A 19618-nucleotide genomic window follows, 5' to 3' on the forward strand; every position below is an offset into this window, starting at 1 on the left:
AAAAGTCCAGGCTAAAAGTATGCCAAAGGAGCATGGAGCGTAGCCTGCTCAGCATACGGCTTAGTGACCGGATACCTACGCAACACCATTATCCGGTCCAAGATCCGGGCATAGTAGATGTGGGCAATAAGTCTGCAAAGTTGAAGTCGAATGCACCCGGACAAGTGGGCCAACATCACCACACACTGGATCCCTGAGGATAGAAGGTGACCGAGAGGGAGACTAAGAAAACGCTGGAGAGAAGACTTGGACAGCTTCCTCTCGGACTGGCCACAAATAGCGATGGACAGAGAAAAATGGAAGGCTATGGGGGAGGCCTTTGCCCAGCAGTGGGACAGCATAGGCTAATAAAAAAAATAATATGGCCAAAACTTAGTATAATCAAGGCGGATCTTAAGCATTCCCTGTGATTTAGAGTAAAATTAACAGAATTGATTACTGTTTATTCTTCAAGTTTCAAAATTAATTGCCTAATTTTAAGTTACTTAAACCAATGTTGAGAAGAATTATTTTTATTTTGTAAAGTGAATTTTAAATTATGATAATGTTGATTTTTAATAATTAAGTGTATTGTTAAATAAAGAAATTGTTCAAATACAATCTTTCTTTATTAATTCTTAACAATTTCACCCCTATATTCCTTTTCAAATCCGCTGGACGCGAACTGGACCATGGGTGGACGCGAATTGGATTTTGTGGACGCAAACTGGGTAAAACGCCTAATTCTGAGGTTTATCGATTTAAATAGAAAACGTAAGATATTTCTTATACATCTGAAAGTTAATCTTAAAATAGAGTATATAAGGAATACATTACACAAATTTGACATGGAAATGAGTGCTGGAGCATTTTTATTATCGCCGTCGAACTTGCCAACTGCACTAAATGGTCGCGAACAGGCGAAATGACCCTATCAAAATATGTATTACTGACAGCTGTAGTAGCGTAATGACGTGATGACCAAAAAACAATCATGGCGTCCGTTGTGTGCCGCGTTTTCGCGAAATACGCGCGAAATTTGAAATTATGATAAAACAATTAATTTATATTCGTACATAACGTGAGAAAAAAAAATATTTTTAATTTTTTAGAGATATATTAAGACTAAAGAATTTATTTAAGATATATTTCAAAAATGCATGTAATACCCTATTCACAAACAACCGAAGATATATCGCGAACAAATGACATTTAGATTGCAATATTGGAATTCCATTAATATTAGGTCTAAGATTGGTAACAGCCAAGACATTCGTAAATACTTGTATTGACAGTCTGATTAGATAAATAAATACAGACAAGACTTAAATACCAACATACATGTGTACGTACATACATAGTTTTCAAAAGTACTTAACTTAGTAATTTCGAGATCAGGTAAACTTGTCGCCAAGCTTTGTGGCGCCAAACATTGCATGTGATGCTTTGCAGAAACACATAGAAGAGACACAGGGTATTATGGACTATTAGTTTATAGGAAATCAGTTGCAACCCTATCAAAAACTTAACATACATTTGTCCATTCTTGTCAGAGTTATTACTCATCATATGGTAACTATAAGAAGTCATCACTGTCTTTGAAAAACAACAACACTACCTATCAAGCTACTACTATCTGTCTTTCTTTAACAGATTTTGAACTTTATATTTAAGTGTAAGGTTCAATATTGATTGGGAAATTTGAGATTGGAGTAGCTTGATCATCTGTTCCTATATGAAAAGTTTATTTTAAATGACATCATTAATCTTCGAAATACATAGTTGTTGTAGCTTTCTTACCTTTTCTGTACAACAGCCAATCAACTGCACGACATTGGGATGGGTTCCCAAATTCTTCATAACTAACAGCTCTTGTAGTAGATCTATTTTTTCTTTTTCTGACGCATTTTCTTTGAGAGTTTTCACAGCTACTGTTTGTTCGCCTTTCTTGCCTGTAACATTTTGAAAAATTACTAATATTATAAATATAAAGCCCACGAATTTCTCAAGGTCTAATTAGTGGAAAACAAAAACCATTTATCGAGAAAATCTGGGAAATCGTATTATTAAAATAAAATAAGTCCTTGTACAAAAAAAAAATACGACTATGATTTCTGGTAAATAATTCCGAATCAATTAGGTAGGTCAAGTCTCAAAATCAATGATTAAAATAATATTTTCTTTCCCTTGACAAAGAAACGAGCAACTAAGTACTGAATAAATCATTTTCGTGAAATTGTTTGTAGGAAGCCGTTTATAAATACATTGTATTACAAGCTTTGTTTGATACTGTACTAGAATAACAGTAGGCTTTTGTATAACAATAAAATGTAGTACCTACTTGATACATAAATTGGCCTCTATTCGACCTTCACGGATACTCGTGACTTCGTGTGGGCAGGTCTATATCTACACCAATAAGTATTATAAAACTGAAGAGTTTGTTTGTTTGCTTGAACACAATCTAACTAATGAACCGATTAAAATTACACTCGGACACTAAAAAGCATACGAATAGTTCAGAGCCTGAGAAACGACATAGGTCATTTCCTGTCCGCTTGCTGGAAAGTAATTCTCAAGAAATGTGGGTGAAACCGCGAAGAATAACTAGTTACGTTTAATTTGAATTCATGCTATAATAATAACACAATTACTAATCCCTACAAAACCAAGCTACTAAAACAAATAGAAACTATTACGACACAATAAAGTTACCAAACCATTGAAATGAACAAACAAATGAACAAAATTTAGCAAATTAAACCAAATAATAAAATACCCGCATCCCAACGTTTTACTGTTACAGGAATCAGTGAAAGCTGGCAAAGCTAAATGTTATCTGATTTGTAAAGCCAAAAACAAATAAACATTGTTTTAACAATACAGATATTATCAACAACAAACAATAAATAATTCTGGGTAATTTAGCCTGAATTAAAACTTCATGATTGTTTTCTAGTTAAATTGTAAGGAGTTTGCAATTTATACAATAACTTGAACAATTTATAATGTCAAGCTATGTAGACGTGTCCCTGGGGAACTTCTTCCCGTGCCTAGATAAAAATTTGTCAAAGTTTCTTTGGTTCCTATATCCTTTTTTTACATAATCTATACTTCTACTTATATTAATATAATGAAGATTATTATTTTGTTCAATTGTATCCTAACAGCTCCGAAACAACTGAAACGATTTAAAAAAAAATCACTGTTGGGAAGCTACATTATCCTGGTACTGCCAGCAGCTTTCAGTTTTCAAGTTTGCGAGTGGAATTGCGGGTAACAATTGAAGCCAAATCTCGACATTTCAGAAAAAAGGTTAACAACTCTTTTGCGGCTTCCGTGTAAAAAGCCTAACGAAACTAATTTTCTGTCTAAGGCATGTGATTTTTCTCTCACGAATAAATCTGTACATTGTATTTGCTTAGATAACGAACTAGACAACACATTTTACTGTGGCTTTCAGTTAAAATAAGAGTAAACAGGGACCAGTCTACTGCTGTATATACATACAGGCAAATAAAAAACAATGATCGTTTTTCTATTTTTTCATTCCCTGTAGGGCTTTGTTCAGCTGCAGCAAATAGTGGTCTGATGTCCCCGGTTAGATAGAAAAATCGATACCCCTGCTACCATATATACCCAAGTCGTTGCCTGCCTCGTTGGTCTAGCTGTCACAAGTGCGGCTGCTGAGCACGAGGTCTCGGGTTCGATTCCCGAGTCGGGCCGAAATCGCTTTGTGGGTTTTAGAAGACTTTCACAAAGCAGCCCGGAGCCTGGAAGCTAGTGATTGATACACCCGTGCATCGGAGAGCACGTAAATGTCGGTCCTGCGCCTGATCTTCTTCCGGTCGTGTCGGATTGCCGTCCCATCGGGTTATGAGAGTGAAGGAATAGGGAGTGCACTTGTGTCTTCGCAAATGCTGGTGCACTATAATATGTCCTGCGTAGTTGGCTAATCTCCTTACATGAGAACAGCCGCCGTAGCCGATAATCGGCTGGGAGGACATCATCATCATCATATACCCAAGTCTATGCATGTGCATAAATGTGAAAGTGATTCAGTCTTACGCTTTCATACCACATCTACTCAATCGAATTAATTGTCATACATTGATAGTCTTACCTAAGAAAGGACGTAAGGTTCCTACGGGACGTGAGTGAATAGCTGATGATTTTCAATGACTCTTTTGCGTTTGAAAATCGCTTATTCTATTAAACAAAGGACGATGACACGACGAGATACAAAAATGTGGCGGGATGCGCGAACTGTTCCTCATGTCTAGCCCACCCTAAGTAATGTAAAACGCTCATGACGCGATGACGTGGGCGCTGCAGCCTGTACTTCGGTATTGATTTATCTTTTTGGAGAAGCTTATTACTTGCCATATTACTTGTTTGTTGTTTCAGATAGCACTTTAATTAAACTATAAGCCCCAGCTGCTCATGTTACCCCTTTAAAAATCAAATAGCAATTTCATACATTTAGCCTTTGATTTCGATGATGCCTCCTATGCAGTATTTCATTACCTATTATTACCTATAATTTGAGTTACTTTTCGTTTGCGCCGGGCTTGGGTTTTTTTTGAGCATTGTCCTTTCGTTCCTTAAATAAAACAAATTCTTGGGTTTCTGCTTATACTTTTGAAGAGTAAAGTAGTTGAATTATTTTCATCCCAGTTTAAACTTTCATTCACTATCCCCATACCCGATGAACTACAATCCTCTTGCACTAAAAAAACTCTCCGCTAAAAATAGCCCAAAAATCCATTTCCCATGTGCATTATTCATTAAAAACATGAGGCTCACCGTCAGCCACGAACGTGACTCAGCATTTTTTTATTTATGGTATTTTTACTAGCTTTTGTCCGTGACTTTCTGCGGCGTGGAAAAGTTACTTTGGGAAGCATTGGTATTGCGCATTGAATCCTAGTTATAGATCTCTGTTTATATTCATTAAATCCAAGTCGACAGCGATGGGGACGAATTTTTTTATGCCTTTTAGTTTTAGTTTTAGGTCGTTTTTTTTAAATAGAATAGGTAGTTTTGAATTAAAATGTAAATATGGTTAAAAATTGATTGAATAAAAATATTCAATTTCAAATTTTATATAACAGGATACTGCGTTATTCAAAGCCTATCTTATTTCTGTGTTTGATTAGGTTTCACAAAAATCTTTAGGACATAAACATCGTCAGATCTTCAATCGCCCCATTTAACTTTATGTCAATTTGTATTGGATTTTTTTAGGCGTTGTACTGATCGGTTATTTGTTTTAATGTAACAAACAAACTTTACTATATTATATAAGGCTTCAATGTTTACTTTTTTGAGACATTTCTCACATTTTTACTTGAGACCGCCACTCGAGTCGACGTGCTTAGGTTAAGTAAACTATGAAAAAGTTTGAGTCACGCATTCCGGGTCATATGTTTCATTTGTTTTATTTTTATGGACTTTTGATGGTTTTTGTAGATCGAGGGAAGAATTTTAGTAGTGATATGAGAAGGGAGAGGGTGTTAATAACTACATGGCTTACAAAAATTACTTAATGATTCAAAGCTAGTTTTTATATGGGTAGTTCGTGGTGAGGTCATCAATAGTCTAAAAATTTTCTGCGTATTTTATTATTACTTCCTAAATCTCAATTTTTCTTTCATATAAAAAAAATTACTTAACATTTAATTTTGAATAAACCTGATATCGTACTCGTGTTCAATTTCTCTTTTATTCCTTTTTCTCCAAGACTCTTAAAGAAAATAAGCGCGAAACCACCCTTTTCAATAATTTATTCGTTTTAAAATCGTGCCTTCGAAACTTGGTAAACTTTTAAGTTCAGGCGTTTTCCCACTAAAGTTGGTTCTAAACTTAGTATCCACAGTGATACAGATAATTGACATTTCCATTATTTATTCCGTTCAATATTAAGGTAAATATACAATGGTGACGATTAGTTTGTTTACGTAATAGATATTGCTGTTTGCATGCAAAAGCAGTTGAGAGTTAAATACATCTATATAAATAAAAATGAATCGTTGTTCGTTAGTCTGATTAAAACTCGAGAACGGCTGGGCGGATAGAGCCGATTTTGTAGAGGTCCAGGGAAGGTTTGAACGATACGAAGTTCGCGGGATCAGCAAGTTGACAAATAAAATTAAAACAAATAGAACCGAATACTGAGCAGCAGTGTAAAAAACTTTTGTTGCTTGATTGTTTGTACCCACAGCCTTCAAAACTACTGAACCGATTTGAAAAATTATTTCACAGTTGGAAAGCTACACTCTTCCCGATAAGATAGGTTATATTTATACCGGTATTGCCAGTAGTTCCTACAGGACGCGGGTGAAACCGCTGTAATACAGCTAGTATAATTAATATTGCTATTCGAATGTAAAACAGTTGAAAGTGAAACATTGTCAAATAAAATAAAACAAATAGATCTAAATACTGAGAAGTTCGCTGAATTACACATTTAATTATGTGTAATAAATTACAAAGTTAGTAATGTTTGATTACTGAAAGTATCATACCTATTTGTTCGGTAAATAATTTAATCAACTATCATTTTGTGGTTTGGTTACTTTCACTTAACTCTCTAGGGTGACAAAATAAACTACGGTAGATTACATTTATTTAATTTAAGTTTAATTAAAACCGCTGAAACTTGCGCTCAAAGTTCATCGCACCTCTTTATCATTTATTTAATTCTCTTTAAATATGAATTAGTACAGTAAAGGAAACCTAAAGATACTTCATATAAAAAAATAAGCACTATATTTCATAGGCTCTCGACTGTGCAAGTAATGAATCATTACTATGCACTTGGATAGAAGTAAAAATAATAGAGCCAGCAAGGTTCTAAATTTTATCAATAAATACCTAGCAACAGTTTCAATACATCAATATAAAATTATATTAATTAAAGTTTAATTCATAATTCACTTCTTGAAAGATTTTTCCGGTGACAAACTGTTGTGCTTTTTGTCATTGAAAACGGAACTCGTAATAATCGAATTACCTATGATCCCTTAGTCCTAAGATCCTGATAGTTAAGTAATAATATCACATACCAGCAATATCCAAGGCCTGTGCTCTCCACACTTGACCGAAAGCCCCTTCTCCAACGATGTTGAAGATTCTCAGCTTATGCCGCGGGAACTCCCACTTGTCTGGCGGCTGATCTTCTTTAGATATCGATGTCTCTTCTGATAACTGAAAGATGAAAGAAAATGTTTGATTAATTTATAAATAGCTGATCGCTGCGATTTTACTAGCGATTGAAGGGAACTACCTGCCGTATCTGGATAAAAAAATAGCCTATGTCTATTCTCAGTCACTATCCTATCAGTGTACTAAATTTCATTTCAATCGGTTCAATAGTTTTGGCGTCAGACGGAACAGATGTAGTTACTTTTGCATTAACAATCATTAAGTAAAGATAACTTTAAATAATAAAAAATTATAATTGTATCAACAAAATTAACAACAGTTACCTAGCAAAATTGAAAAAATCTCGCTGACAGTTTAAAAATTAGCTCGCAACAAAAAATATATTTAATGCTTATCATTTGCATGTATGTTGCTTTTACAAAACAAACATAATAATATGCAAATTGCAGCCACAAAATAAAACTGAAAAAAGCTATCTTGCAGACGTTGTGTTTCTGACAAGAGTTAATTCCAAAAAGCAACTATTTATGCGTCTGCTGCAATTTGTATAAAAATCTGGTTAAAAGAACTTAGCGATTAGTTACTTTTTTGACTAAGACAATATTTAAGTACTTATCGTTAACTGTTTGTAAATTGAATTTCGCCCTTAAACATATCAAATTACCTAAAGACTTACAAATAAATTACAAAATTGAAGCACGTGCACTTTCGAACTGAAATGAATCAATATTGATATCGGATGTGTCCTTCCGAACGTAGTTCCGTTGAAACACTGTAGCACACTGAACACGAAGGAAAGTCAAGACAAGATGTTCACACATCCACTGACCGACTGCGCTAAGCGTTGTTTAACCCTATGACCGATCGACCTGTGCGGCTTATTTAGAACCTAAGTCAAATAAAGCAACTTAAATGCTTTAGGCAAGAAAAATACAATATTGGCAAACATATTTACGTATATTATGAAGCCTTTGAAGAAAAATACGTTTTCTTTATTAAAGTTTGATCTATATGCGAAGATTAGATTGGAACATCTGTATCAGAATGCAAGTCATCTTGTACAAATAGTAATAATATTCATAGAATGAAAGTAGATATTATTTCAGAAAAAATATGTGGCACAACAATCACTCATAAATCGGTGTGCAATATTGTGTTAGTGTTACAAATAAAAATATCAAATAGTTAATAGATATGTAGAAGTAGGTAATAAACTCTTTTAATTTTGTGTTCCTACTCTTAGCACAAAAATCATAACTAGATATACATAAGTAAAAGTCATTATTTTCATTTCAATTCAGGATTGCTATCTTGATTATACCCCAAAACTAAATTATTATTTTAGAGGTAAGTAAAAGCGACTTTGTTCCTTACGATTTCACACAAAAAAAAATTGAAAATCCACGTGGAGATACTTTGTAGCCAGAGATAGACTGTTTATTATCTGAGTGTAGACAAAAATACAGGCTTAATCTAGATTCTTATGAATTCAACTGACCTGCAAATGACTATTATCCCAAGACTCGTATCGGTTAGAGTACGCTCGCGGATGGTCCCACATATTGAGTGACGCGTCTTGTAGGACTATTCCACTTGAGTCTTTACTCTGCAACAATCATCATCATTAGAATCATGATTAATGATGAACAAAAAGATGAATATAATGAGAACACTAAAGAACTAAATGATGGTGTGAATGAACAACTACATGTAAATAATGATAGAAGTAGCCAAAAAGATGTGAGTAATACATTTGCTAAGTATATGGAAGAAAGAAGTAAAATATCATAAGATATCAGTGATGATCTTAAATGGGTACATTTTGTATAAATAGAAAAGTAATTATGGAAATTCATAATGCAAATTGACTCAGACCAAATATTTAGCAAAAATATTATTTGAAAATCGAGCAGTTGATAATATTTTAATATCAAGCAAACTGTTTACCAAATTGAATGAAATATTGCTTATTGAACGTTGAATTTTATTCAACGTACTCAAATTATGGATGGGCAATTTGAAATTATATCCATGCAGCGGTTATTTTAACCTTTGAATTCATTTAATTAAAATAATGTGAGTATTTAATTGCATCACATTGATAACGCATCGGTTGCGACGTAATTATATCCCACCCAAGCTTTGGTGTTGATTAAATTATCACTTCATCATGGTTAATTTTTATATTACCTACTGTTATAATTTTGTCATTGCTTACCATATCGTCTTTCTTGCTATCCTTCTTCGTTGCATTATTTTTCTTGCATACAAACAGGATCACAACTGCAACTATGACCACAAGTCCCCCGATAGCTACCAGGGGAATCACAGTTAGAGGCATTTCATTAGTCGTAGGATTCTTATTAGGAGCTTCTGTGCTCGTAGTACCAACATCATAATGTACTATACTTTCTCCTCCCGGGGTATCATCAGGAGGATTCGGGGGACTTAGAGTAGTGAGTGTAGTGGTTGTTTCAGGTACTGTTACGTAAATGTTGGTTGCTTTGGTAGTGCTTTGAGTCGTCCTCGTGAACTTTGGTTGTAAAGGTATGTTGTGATAGGCGGGGAAGGGTAAAGTTGGTGGGTGGGGTAACTTGGGGCGTTGCCCTGATTTGTCGGAGACTGTGGCGTAGACTTCTGTCTTCTGTGGTATGGAGCCGTCGTATGCTGTCACCCAGAGCGAGTAGGATCGGTTCTCCTGGAAAATAAAAAAGGTTTAATTAATAACCTATTCCTTATTGTAAACTGAATGAGATCTTCTCGTATATGAACATCTAATACTCTTTCAGGTCTACAATAGTGAATCTTTTTATATTCATTTACACGATGAAGATCGACGTTCAATGTTTCTAAGTTCATTAATAAGTTTCCAAGAACACAGCTAACAAATAGTGTATAAGAATGAAACAAAAATATGAAGAGTAATGGTAGTTTCATGGGCACTAGTCTTTACTTTAACAGACGTTTTACTCTCAACATAAAACGTGTTGAAGTAAACACTGCTCCGTTGCTTTTATTTAATTTACATAAAGTAGTGAAAAGTAGGAGGTGCAGTTTCACAGCAAATTATTACAAAGTTTATGAACATGTTTATAACTTCTGAGCACGTATAGAGTAAAACTTTATGCATAGCGTATATCAAGAATGTTTCATCTACGAACGAGATGTTTGATATTCTATGGTAATATTGAAAATAACCTACATTACATAACATTATTTAGCAAAAAAATAGGATATATTTCTGTTGATACTACAAAAGGATAATTCCATTTCATTATTAGGCAGCGGATACGAATTCTACGAAAATCCAAATAGGTATAACAAAGAATTTTGTAATTCTAGACTCCCGAGAAATTATAATTACCTAGAAACGGGTGATAATTCCAGACTACCTAAAAATTACCTATGGTTACCTAGAAACGGGCGAGGTAGACAAAATAAATACGCGTAATAAAATATGCGTGTAAGGATAATAATAATAATTTACTCTGTAACGTTTAACCGAGCAACAAAATTACAAGTGTTTGAATCCCTCAAGCTAAAGATGATAATATTCCATTAACTATTCATTTACACTTGAAACAGAAACTTAACAGCCAATTATTAATGATTGATTGGAATACTTGATTAAGTTTGCAGTTTTATTTACAAAAGAAATTCAATACTTGGTAAGACAAATTGTTGTTACTCACTTAATTATTTCGTTAATAACTGTCTTAATGAGAGTACCCGCATACTACAGACTAAACAGTCGACCGACTGTTGACCCGATGGTTGTCAAAAAAATTTGTTTAAAAGAAAATCATGATTTCAATCAAAGTTTTCAGTCGGTCTGATACCTGATCTTTGTCATGTGCATACTACTATGATCTCATTGATTTTATTGATTTACACTCCATAATGTTACAATAGATGTTGAAGAGGCTTGAAGCTAGCATACAAGTATGTATGAACCATCTGAGCCCAAACAAACTATCGGCCCACTAAAAGTTTGCAGTGTGCTTAAAGTCTTTAAGTACTTATTTGTGAAGATGTTGATAAGCACGCAAGAAGAAATATTACTCGAGCTAATTTAATACAAGTTCAGATATTAATCTATAAATATGATGCGCCCTATTAAGTAGTTGTTAGTTAATTAATAATTACGAAGAGGTTTTACAAAGTCACAGTATCTTTAGTTACAGTTTAGACGATAAATTTTGAAAATACAGAACCAATTCTTCCAATTTTGTTCAATAACCTGAAAATATTCTGTAAGCTGTAGATTTAGCTATTATAAACTTATACATATGTGCCTGAGAAGGTTTTTTAAAATACCTTTCCCCGGCATTGTCACAAGCATCCCGTGGTAACGTGGTACTCCGCGCATTCAGTAAATGAGCCAGTAAATTCCTTGATAAATGGGCTATCTAACTGAAATATATTTTCCGTTCTAAGGTTAGCTGTTTCAAACAACTCTACAGTTTTACAATCATGTATACATTTAAGATTTTTCAAATAAGAATTTTAAACACGTAAGCATTATATGCAACTGTTTAAACACATTGAGATAAGGATTTTTGCAACAATAACATTTTTTATTATCAAAGAACTTTGGTTTTGTTTACACTGTGTATTAGTTCAGGACCAATGTTGTTTATTTCATTTTATCTTTTTATAATATTTCTTTCAGTAAAAATATACTTTAATGGCTTGCATATTTTTAGGTAATTACATTTCATATGGATAGGTCAAGCGTTATCAGTTTATACGAGCGCTTTGAACCCACACATAAAAATACATACCTATTTGTACTGTAATTTGAACCGCAATTGGGTAAAATGTTCAGTTCTGTACTTATGGCGTAAAAGCCCAAAAGACAGACTAACAGAATTACTACTAGTAAAAATTATTTTTAAAAAATTGAAACGTTTACTAAACTATGTAACAAATTGCACCAAAGTTCCCACAGCATCAATATTAATTGATCTGACCTCAAGCCGCGGTACTCATAAACCACCACTTTAACTATTAATATAACGACCCATGAAAAATTTTTAACTTCTCCATAGTTAAGCTTTTCGTTTTGGTAGAGGTTTTTTGTTATTTTTTGCTTTTATTTGTTTGAATAATTGTTCTTATTTTATATTTGAATTGTTTTTAAGGATGGCAATATGGGAAGGAGGATAAAACTTATAGTGTCAACTATTTCGCATATTTATAACATATGCGATCCACTTTAAAAAATGTATTTAAAAATAAAATTGTGTAAATATCTGTCACGCACACGGGACTACAGAGTTTTGGACTTTTGTAAGGCGAACGTGGGGCCGAAGCCAACTTTAATGTCATTGAAGTCATTTTGAGGTAACTTTAATGAAAGTCATGATGACACATAAGCGACGATTATCCCTGTGTAGGTACACTTTCGAAGCTAAAGTTATTATTATTCTTTATTGCTCAATGGTTATTAATACTCAATATTTGTTTCTATGATGAATGATGAACAAAATGTCATGTAAAGCAGTTTTTTTCGATAAGAGAAAAAAAAACTTATAAACCTGCGCTAATATTATAAATATTTCCAAACGCAATTTAATTTCGTCTCTCAAGATATTTGTCAATTTCAATCATTTGTCCACTTCATATTGATTAATGACAAATAAAATTGATTTGTGTAAGCACATTTTTTAGACCATCCGAAATCTTATAAGAGTGTTTTTTGCAATCAGTATCAAATTGATTGAAAAATTAATGATTTGTCTCGTGTCATGGCCACGAGATTAGATAAATAACTCTTTATTGTATGCATTTTATGAAAATAATCGTAAAGTATAAGAACTATTAACTTGACATGTATTGTAAGAGCTCATAAGGCTATTTTTTTTGGCTTTCCAAAGTTGTTGATTTTTAATATGTTTGAAATGGTATAAGTTACGACTGCTATATAAAATATAGGCTTACCAGTTTTTAAAACACTTTTTCATAAAAAAGCTTTAGTCTTATACTTATAAAAATATACGAAAATAATCTAGCAATATTTCATACTTAGCTACTTCAGCTTAGTGAAAACTACACATTACTATTTTCTAGATGAAAAAGGACATACCTAATATTAATGGAACATATTTCAGTGTCCCACATTGGTACGGGGTGTCGGAATTGTACCAATTTCTGCTGCCAACATCCGACAGGTGAGATTAATGGTATCTACAAAAGTTTTATACGACGAAATCCTCTTAAATTCAGTTTGGATAATACGATAAGACTTTTTCCAACTTCGATTTTGGTGGAGATAAATAAATGCTGAGAGATTTTCGAAAAGGACTCTTATATTTTTTAATTAATTTCAATAAAAATCGGTATCTTTATGATTTTACAGCATTATTTGTTTGGAGGGCTATTTAAGTATCTTATTTTCAAAACTATTGTTATCCTTAGTACTTTTTAGAGTAATATTTTTATAAAGCTTTTGTCCACTATAATAGTTACACTGTAAAAAAATATCTGAATCCTAGAACACTTGTACATAATAAAGTTAGCAAAATACTAGGTAAACCGATATAAATACACAAAAAAAAAACGAAACCAAAATAATTGCAAAACGTCACTATTTTACAAAGGGGTCAACGATCGGAATCCGATTAGACTCGAACAAGCGTCTCGATCAAACAGTATCGATAAAATTTATGACAAATAACGATACAAATCTAATTATGTTCTACCGTTGCAAAGTCTTCGAATAACCTAAAGTAATTAACACCTTGTTTCATCCGTCTAATTTCCTCTTACAGTACAATTTAATAACGATTGCATCTTAAATCGTACCGTCAATAATTTTATTTATCGATACATCTCAACACTTCACTACTGCATACTTTTATATCGACCGCTTTTGTTTTATTTTGGGGAAAGATTATGGGGAACAAAATTGAATAGTTTTTTCTTCCATTTCATAGCTAACATAAATATACGTTGTCGAATTTCGGTTTTCCCAAAATAACAATATGTTTCCTTGTTTTCTTTCCTGTTTTTATTAAATAGGTGTCAATTTGGCTTCCCCATTTTTTTGACAGCTTCAACAACGTTATCGTTTTTGTTGCTAGAGCTATGTATTCATCTCGTAATAATTTCAACTTCTTTTCACACTACTGCAATAATCTATTCGTAAATTGGCTTACCAAGTATAGAATTTCGGCATAAGTCCTATACGAGTAGTATCAAATTCCTATCTATTTCCAGTAAGCAAATCTTCAGATAGATCGGTTTTTGAAAGTCATTTTAAGAAGCATGCACAAGACCTAGACTTTAAGATCTGTTACCCATTATTAAAGATCAAAAATAAATAAAAAAAGCACCACTATACCTTATCAACAAGAGTATCATTCACGGTCACAACACCCGAATGGGGGTCTATCTTGAACGGCGCCGGTGGTCCCGTAGTCTCCAACCCATAGGTCACAGTACCACCACCACTGCCTTCACGGTACACCCTGGTCACGAAGTAGCCGATAGGATCCGTTGGCGTCACGTACCAGTTCCTGTCGACGTGCATGATGGCGGGCAAGTTGAAGCCCGGTGGGCCTTGTGATGATACTGGAACAAATGAGAAAATAAGGTTAGGATTGTAATTTATTTTGTGTTAAAGCAGCAGCTTTTTTGGGACTAGATAGAAGAAGCAAACACTTCATCAAAATCAGATTAAGAAAGTTTCTTAATTAGTCATGATAACCCAGAAATGGTTCATCTTTGAAATACTAAAGCCACAGTAGCATGCCTTCATCTTTCATAATTTTTAATTCTCTGTTTGGCGTCATCTCAAAACCACTATTCTGTCAAGGTTTTGTCGCGATGACACACTGGCTTATATTGCATAGGGATAGGCATCAAATATATAGCTAGCATGATCATACACTCAAACGAAGCAGTTGGGAATACATTTTCCCCAATTTAAAAAAATATATAACTTATAACGTGAAGGCAAAAAAAATACAATAATTTAAAACAGGACTTATCTCTCAAAAAATAAGGAAAATACTATCATGAAAACTACAAACCACTATTGATAGTGACTGACAAGTTATTACAAGATAGCAACGCGTAATTTATTTTCATTTTATACACAGCGAGGCTTACAAATAATGCTGTCAATTATTAATTAAACTCATTAATCGTATGACATCTCAGCCTAATAGCGAATCAATCACAGCACTCAGGTTGTAATGAGATTAATCTTGCTCAGGAAGATTGTATTAACCTTATTATAATAGTTAAAAGTATCCCATCGTAAACTTGCAAATTAATATGCAAGGACATTTTATTATATTAATTGCATTCAGAACTGGTTTATCCTAGTTAATCCTTCTCTAAATTGAGATTAGTTTTAATAAATACTTAATCGGCTCCGCCGCTTCACAAGCAGAGGACCTCAAACGGCGCAAATATATAGGTATATAGTAGCCTTATCGGGAATTACATGTTTGAGCCGTTTGGGGTTGAAACTCTCGGGCCGTGGGGTCCGAGTGCTCACGCGCTTGCGAAGGAAATTTCTAAGCGCCTTGTTGACACTTCTCGTGACCCAAGGGCTGGCTTTTATTTCGCACAGAGGTTGAGCATTGCCATCCAATGTGGCAATGCTGCCAGCCTTCTGGGTACATTACCCAGTGACAGCGATGAGGAGCAATTTTTTGATGCAATGTATTAGTTTTAAGTTGTATATATAAGTTTAATTTAATTTTTTTAAATTAATGTAAATATTATAATATAATAAATACTCGGAAAAATATCAGCTTACCGTTTTTACAAAGTACAAGTTTTAATAATTTTATATCCTGCTAATATCCTACTAATCCTACAAACATTTTAAATGTGAACGTTTGTGAGAATGTATGGTTGTATGTTTGTTATAACTTCACCCAAAAACGGCTGAACTGATTTGGTTGAAATTTGATATGTGTGATTATATACCTGGATTGACACATAGGCTGCTTTTTATCAACACACAACGCGGGCGAAGCCGCGTGTGGAAGCTAGTACTAAATAATATTACTTGTCTGTAAATACTCGAATATGCAATTTAGAAATATTTACGTAACTTATCATGCAGATTCAAAACCAGGGACAAGCAAAATCAGTACATATTTTTTACCAGTTCAAGAAGTAGTTCCCTCGGGGCAAAGAGAAGGCAAAATGCCATTTCTACTATGGCACCAATCCAAATCTCTTGATGCAAGTACTAAGTATTACTTGTAGGACAAACTTTAGTATTGCCGACAACGTTTTGAGAATTTACTATTACTTAAACTTAAACTTTCATGGACCATTAACGAATGGGTATTAATGGTCGAAATTATGGACATAACTTTGAACGAAATAGTGACTGCGTTTTTAGAGTATTAGTTCGTAGGTATGGTAATTATAAAGTATTGGAAAGAAGTACTAAATATAATCTAAGCCAAGGAATGTAACGCCCATAGAAGAAACTTAAAATATACGAGTGACAAAATCCAATGAAACAGCTGTAACGGAAAATGAGTTGCAAAAACAAAGGATATGGATTTGAGTTTTGAGAAAATATTTTAGAAAAATTAAAAATAATGACAATGTGCATAAATCGCATGTAGTCTATAATAATAAATCTATAATAATCTTTGGTACTAAATTCACCGTACCCGTAAATTCAGACCCGGTGGTCAATATTGTATAGTTCATTATAAAAAACATGCAATGAACATGAGTTCTTATCGCCTATCAAATTTACTACTAAACCAACTAGTATCAAATGCCGAATGTAAATTAAACTAGCACATGATACCGATATAAATCTTCTTAAACGTAATGCCAACTAGCATTGGTTGTAAATCAATAGTATTAGCTTTTCTATTGCTTGTATTTATTGATTTATTGTAGCTGTCTATGCGATCCGCGGTGCATTGGCTGACAAACTGCTATATGTTTTTGTTATAGTTACCATGTATTTAGATGTCTTTTGGTAGTATTGTAATGTTATTTTTTAAGATATTATAATAAGTAATCACAATACCAGAAGACAAATTGAACAATTCTGAAATGACAGCGAACTTAACTGAAAGGTGCATATAATTTCTCTTAAGGTTTTATGAGGGATATATTATAGAAATGATCTCTATAAACTACCTATATGATTTTATATTCAATCAAAAAGGACAACTTTTCAATCAACTTAATACCCAAATAAAAGTCAATTTTCAATAAGCCCCAGTTCGAAACTGCATCGTAAATTCATAAAATCAATATCTGTGGTTATCAAAACAAATGAACCGGAGTTGCATCCTAAAATTCTGTCGATTCAGATCACAGAGGAAGGAAAGATGGGCGAAGATACCATAAGGCACATATACGCAATTTCATAAAGAACAAAATGTATGTGAGGTAGACTCAAATTGTAATTTGCGCGACCAATGCGAGCAGTTATGAGTGAACTAACGAGGCGTTCATGTTACTTGTGATATTCTGTCGTCGATTTTTGGTTCTACAAAAAATGGGCGGATTCTCAAACAGCTTATGGAGGCGTAATATTTCCTCATCCCTCGAAAACTCGTATTTTGTCAACGCTACTTTTTTAGGATGTTTGCTATTATGACATCTCCGCTTCTCATTTTGTTCTTCATGGTCTGGGTAGAGAGTGATCATCAAGTAAGAATAGCTTGGTTAGTATATAGAACTGTTTATAAGCGGAAGGTTAATTACCTGTCTCATATCACTTATTTCTTACTTCCTTATTATTATAATAATTGTTATCCAGAAGAGGACATTCCTCTCTGTGATCATTCATTTGTTTGTTATTTATATACCTATTCTTAGAGGGCTACTTTCTTTGGCTTGGAGGGCTTGATTTTCTTTTTTTTCCTAGGACAAAACAAATGAACATAAGCATAAAGAATCATGTTTATAGGTTCTAAGGACAAAAGAAAATCATGATATTTATAAAAGACGTCCTTTTGTCCTCGTATTTATTACCTTTCCAAGAAATATGTCTGAAGTAGTAGTAACTGCCTAACTATTTCATAATATTCTAGGATCATGTTCTTTTTAATTCAAAATACTTGACATAATTTTCCAAAATAATTTTCTATTCTCCCAATTTTGCCATCATTGCCTTGCTTTTTATAGAAAAAATATATGTATTAAATAAAATCAAGCACATGCGAATATATTTCTTAGAATTTTACGGTTATGGCAAAATAAAGGGTGTCCCAAAATTAACGCAAGATTTGAATTTGCCGCCATTTATGCAGTACAGTGTTGCCAACCCTAAAAACAAAAAAAATCAACAGTTGACAGTTTAGGGTTAGTAAAAATGGAGCGTTACGCAATAGAACAACGTGTCATCATTGTTGAGCAATATTTCAAAAATAATGAATGCTTGGCGGCCGTAGTTCGAAAATTTCATACAAAATATGGTCGGAATAGTGTTTTAACTTCGTCAACTGTGAAACGATTAATTGAAAAATTCCGAGAGACAGGATCCGTGGGAGACGCCAAACACACTGGTCGTCCAAAAACAAGCCGTTCTAATGTCAATATAGAGGCAGTGCGTGCGAGTGTCAGTGACAATCCAGGAACCTCAATTCGGCGTCGTGGACAAGAAAAGCAAATTTCAAGAAGCTCTCTACAGCGTATACTCACTAAAGATCTGCGTCTCCATGCTTACAAAATTCAATTAACACGCACGCAGAAGCACAATGACCATGCACAGCGAAGAGAGTTTGTTGAATTTTGCCCGATGTGTTATTCCATAAATAACCCTATCCTATGTACTTTATGAATCAATAAAAAAATTACAATCAAAAGACTAAAAACTGTGTTTTCTATTTAATTCAAATCTTGCGTTAATTTTGGGACACCCTATATAACGAATTTTCTTTTTACTATTACTGAGTTATAAATAACATAAAGGTAAAGGTACTTAAGTATTAATTTCATATGGCTACAATTCACGTAGGAGACCGTCTGCCAACCAAACGTAGTCCTCGAGTACCTATCATTATAATTTGAACAACAATGTATATAATTGGTGCACAACTATTGTAAGTAAGCAGAGAGTCATGTTTCTAAAAATATATACTTAAGAGCGCTTTCATACTAGCGAATTCTCCGCTCAGATTTTCTGCGTTACAACGCTTGTTTTATACGGACGATAGGCTGTCAGCTGACGACTGACTAAAAAAAATTGACAACCACCGGTGCAAATGGAGTTTCTTGCCCGTTCTTCCCCATAGGAAGCTACTTTTGGACTGGGCAACTAGAATCAAACTTAGTTATATTTTTGACGTTCATTAGTGCTTGTAAAATCCTAAATTAAATAAATGGTTTGAGTTTTGACTTTGACTTTGAAATAATGACATCTAAACTGCGCAACTTTTTTTGCTGGGCAATATTTGTCGCTTTTACTCGTAACATAGCCATTTTGTACCGAACAGTGTCCCTCGGAAAAAAACCGAGCAGAAAAGTC

General features: G+C 33.6%; 1 protein-coding gene across 2 annotated transcripts in view; it reads right to left on the minus strand.

The window, feature by feature from the left end:
• LOC110379194 (tyrosine kinase receptor Cad96Ca) overlaps nucleotides 1-19618 on the minus strand; it is a 101552-nt gene that overhangs the window by 14553 nt on the left and 67381 nt on the right. For both annotated transcript variants that reach the window (XM_064037282.1, XM_064037281.1), the window contains exons 3-7: nucleotides 14492-14721; nucleotides 9365-9844; nucleotides 8645-8752; nucleotides 7047-7188; nucleotides 1780-1931 (exon numbers count right to left, since the gene is read on the minus strand). In XM_064037282.1, the coding sequence (XP_063893352.1) occupies nucleotides 1780-1931; nucleotides 7047-7188; nucleotides 8645-8752; nucleotides 9365-9844; nucleotides 14492-14721 (1112 nt within the window). The remainder of the gene's footprint in view (nucleotides 1-1779; nucleotides 1932-7046; nucleotides 7189-8644; nucleotides 8753-9364; nucleotides 9845-14491; nucleotides 14722-19618) is intronic.

Source organism: Helicoverpa armigera, chromosome 12 (genome assembly GCF_030705265.1).
Source record: "Helicoverpa armigera isolate CAAS_96S chromosome 12, ASM3070526v1, whole genome shotgun sequence".
NCBI classification, from domain to species: Eukaryota; Metazoa; Arthropoda; class Insecta; order Lepidoptera; family Noctuidae; genus Helicoverpa; species Helicoverpa armigera.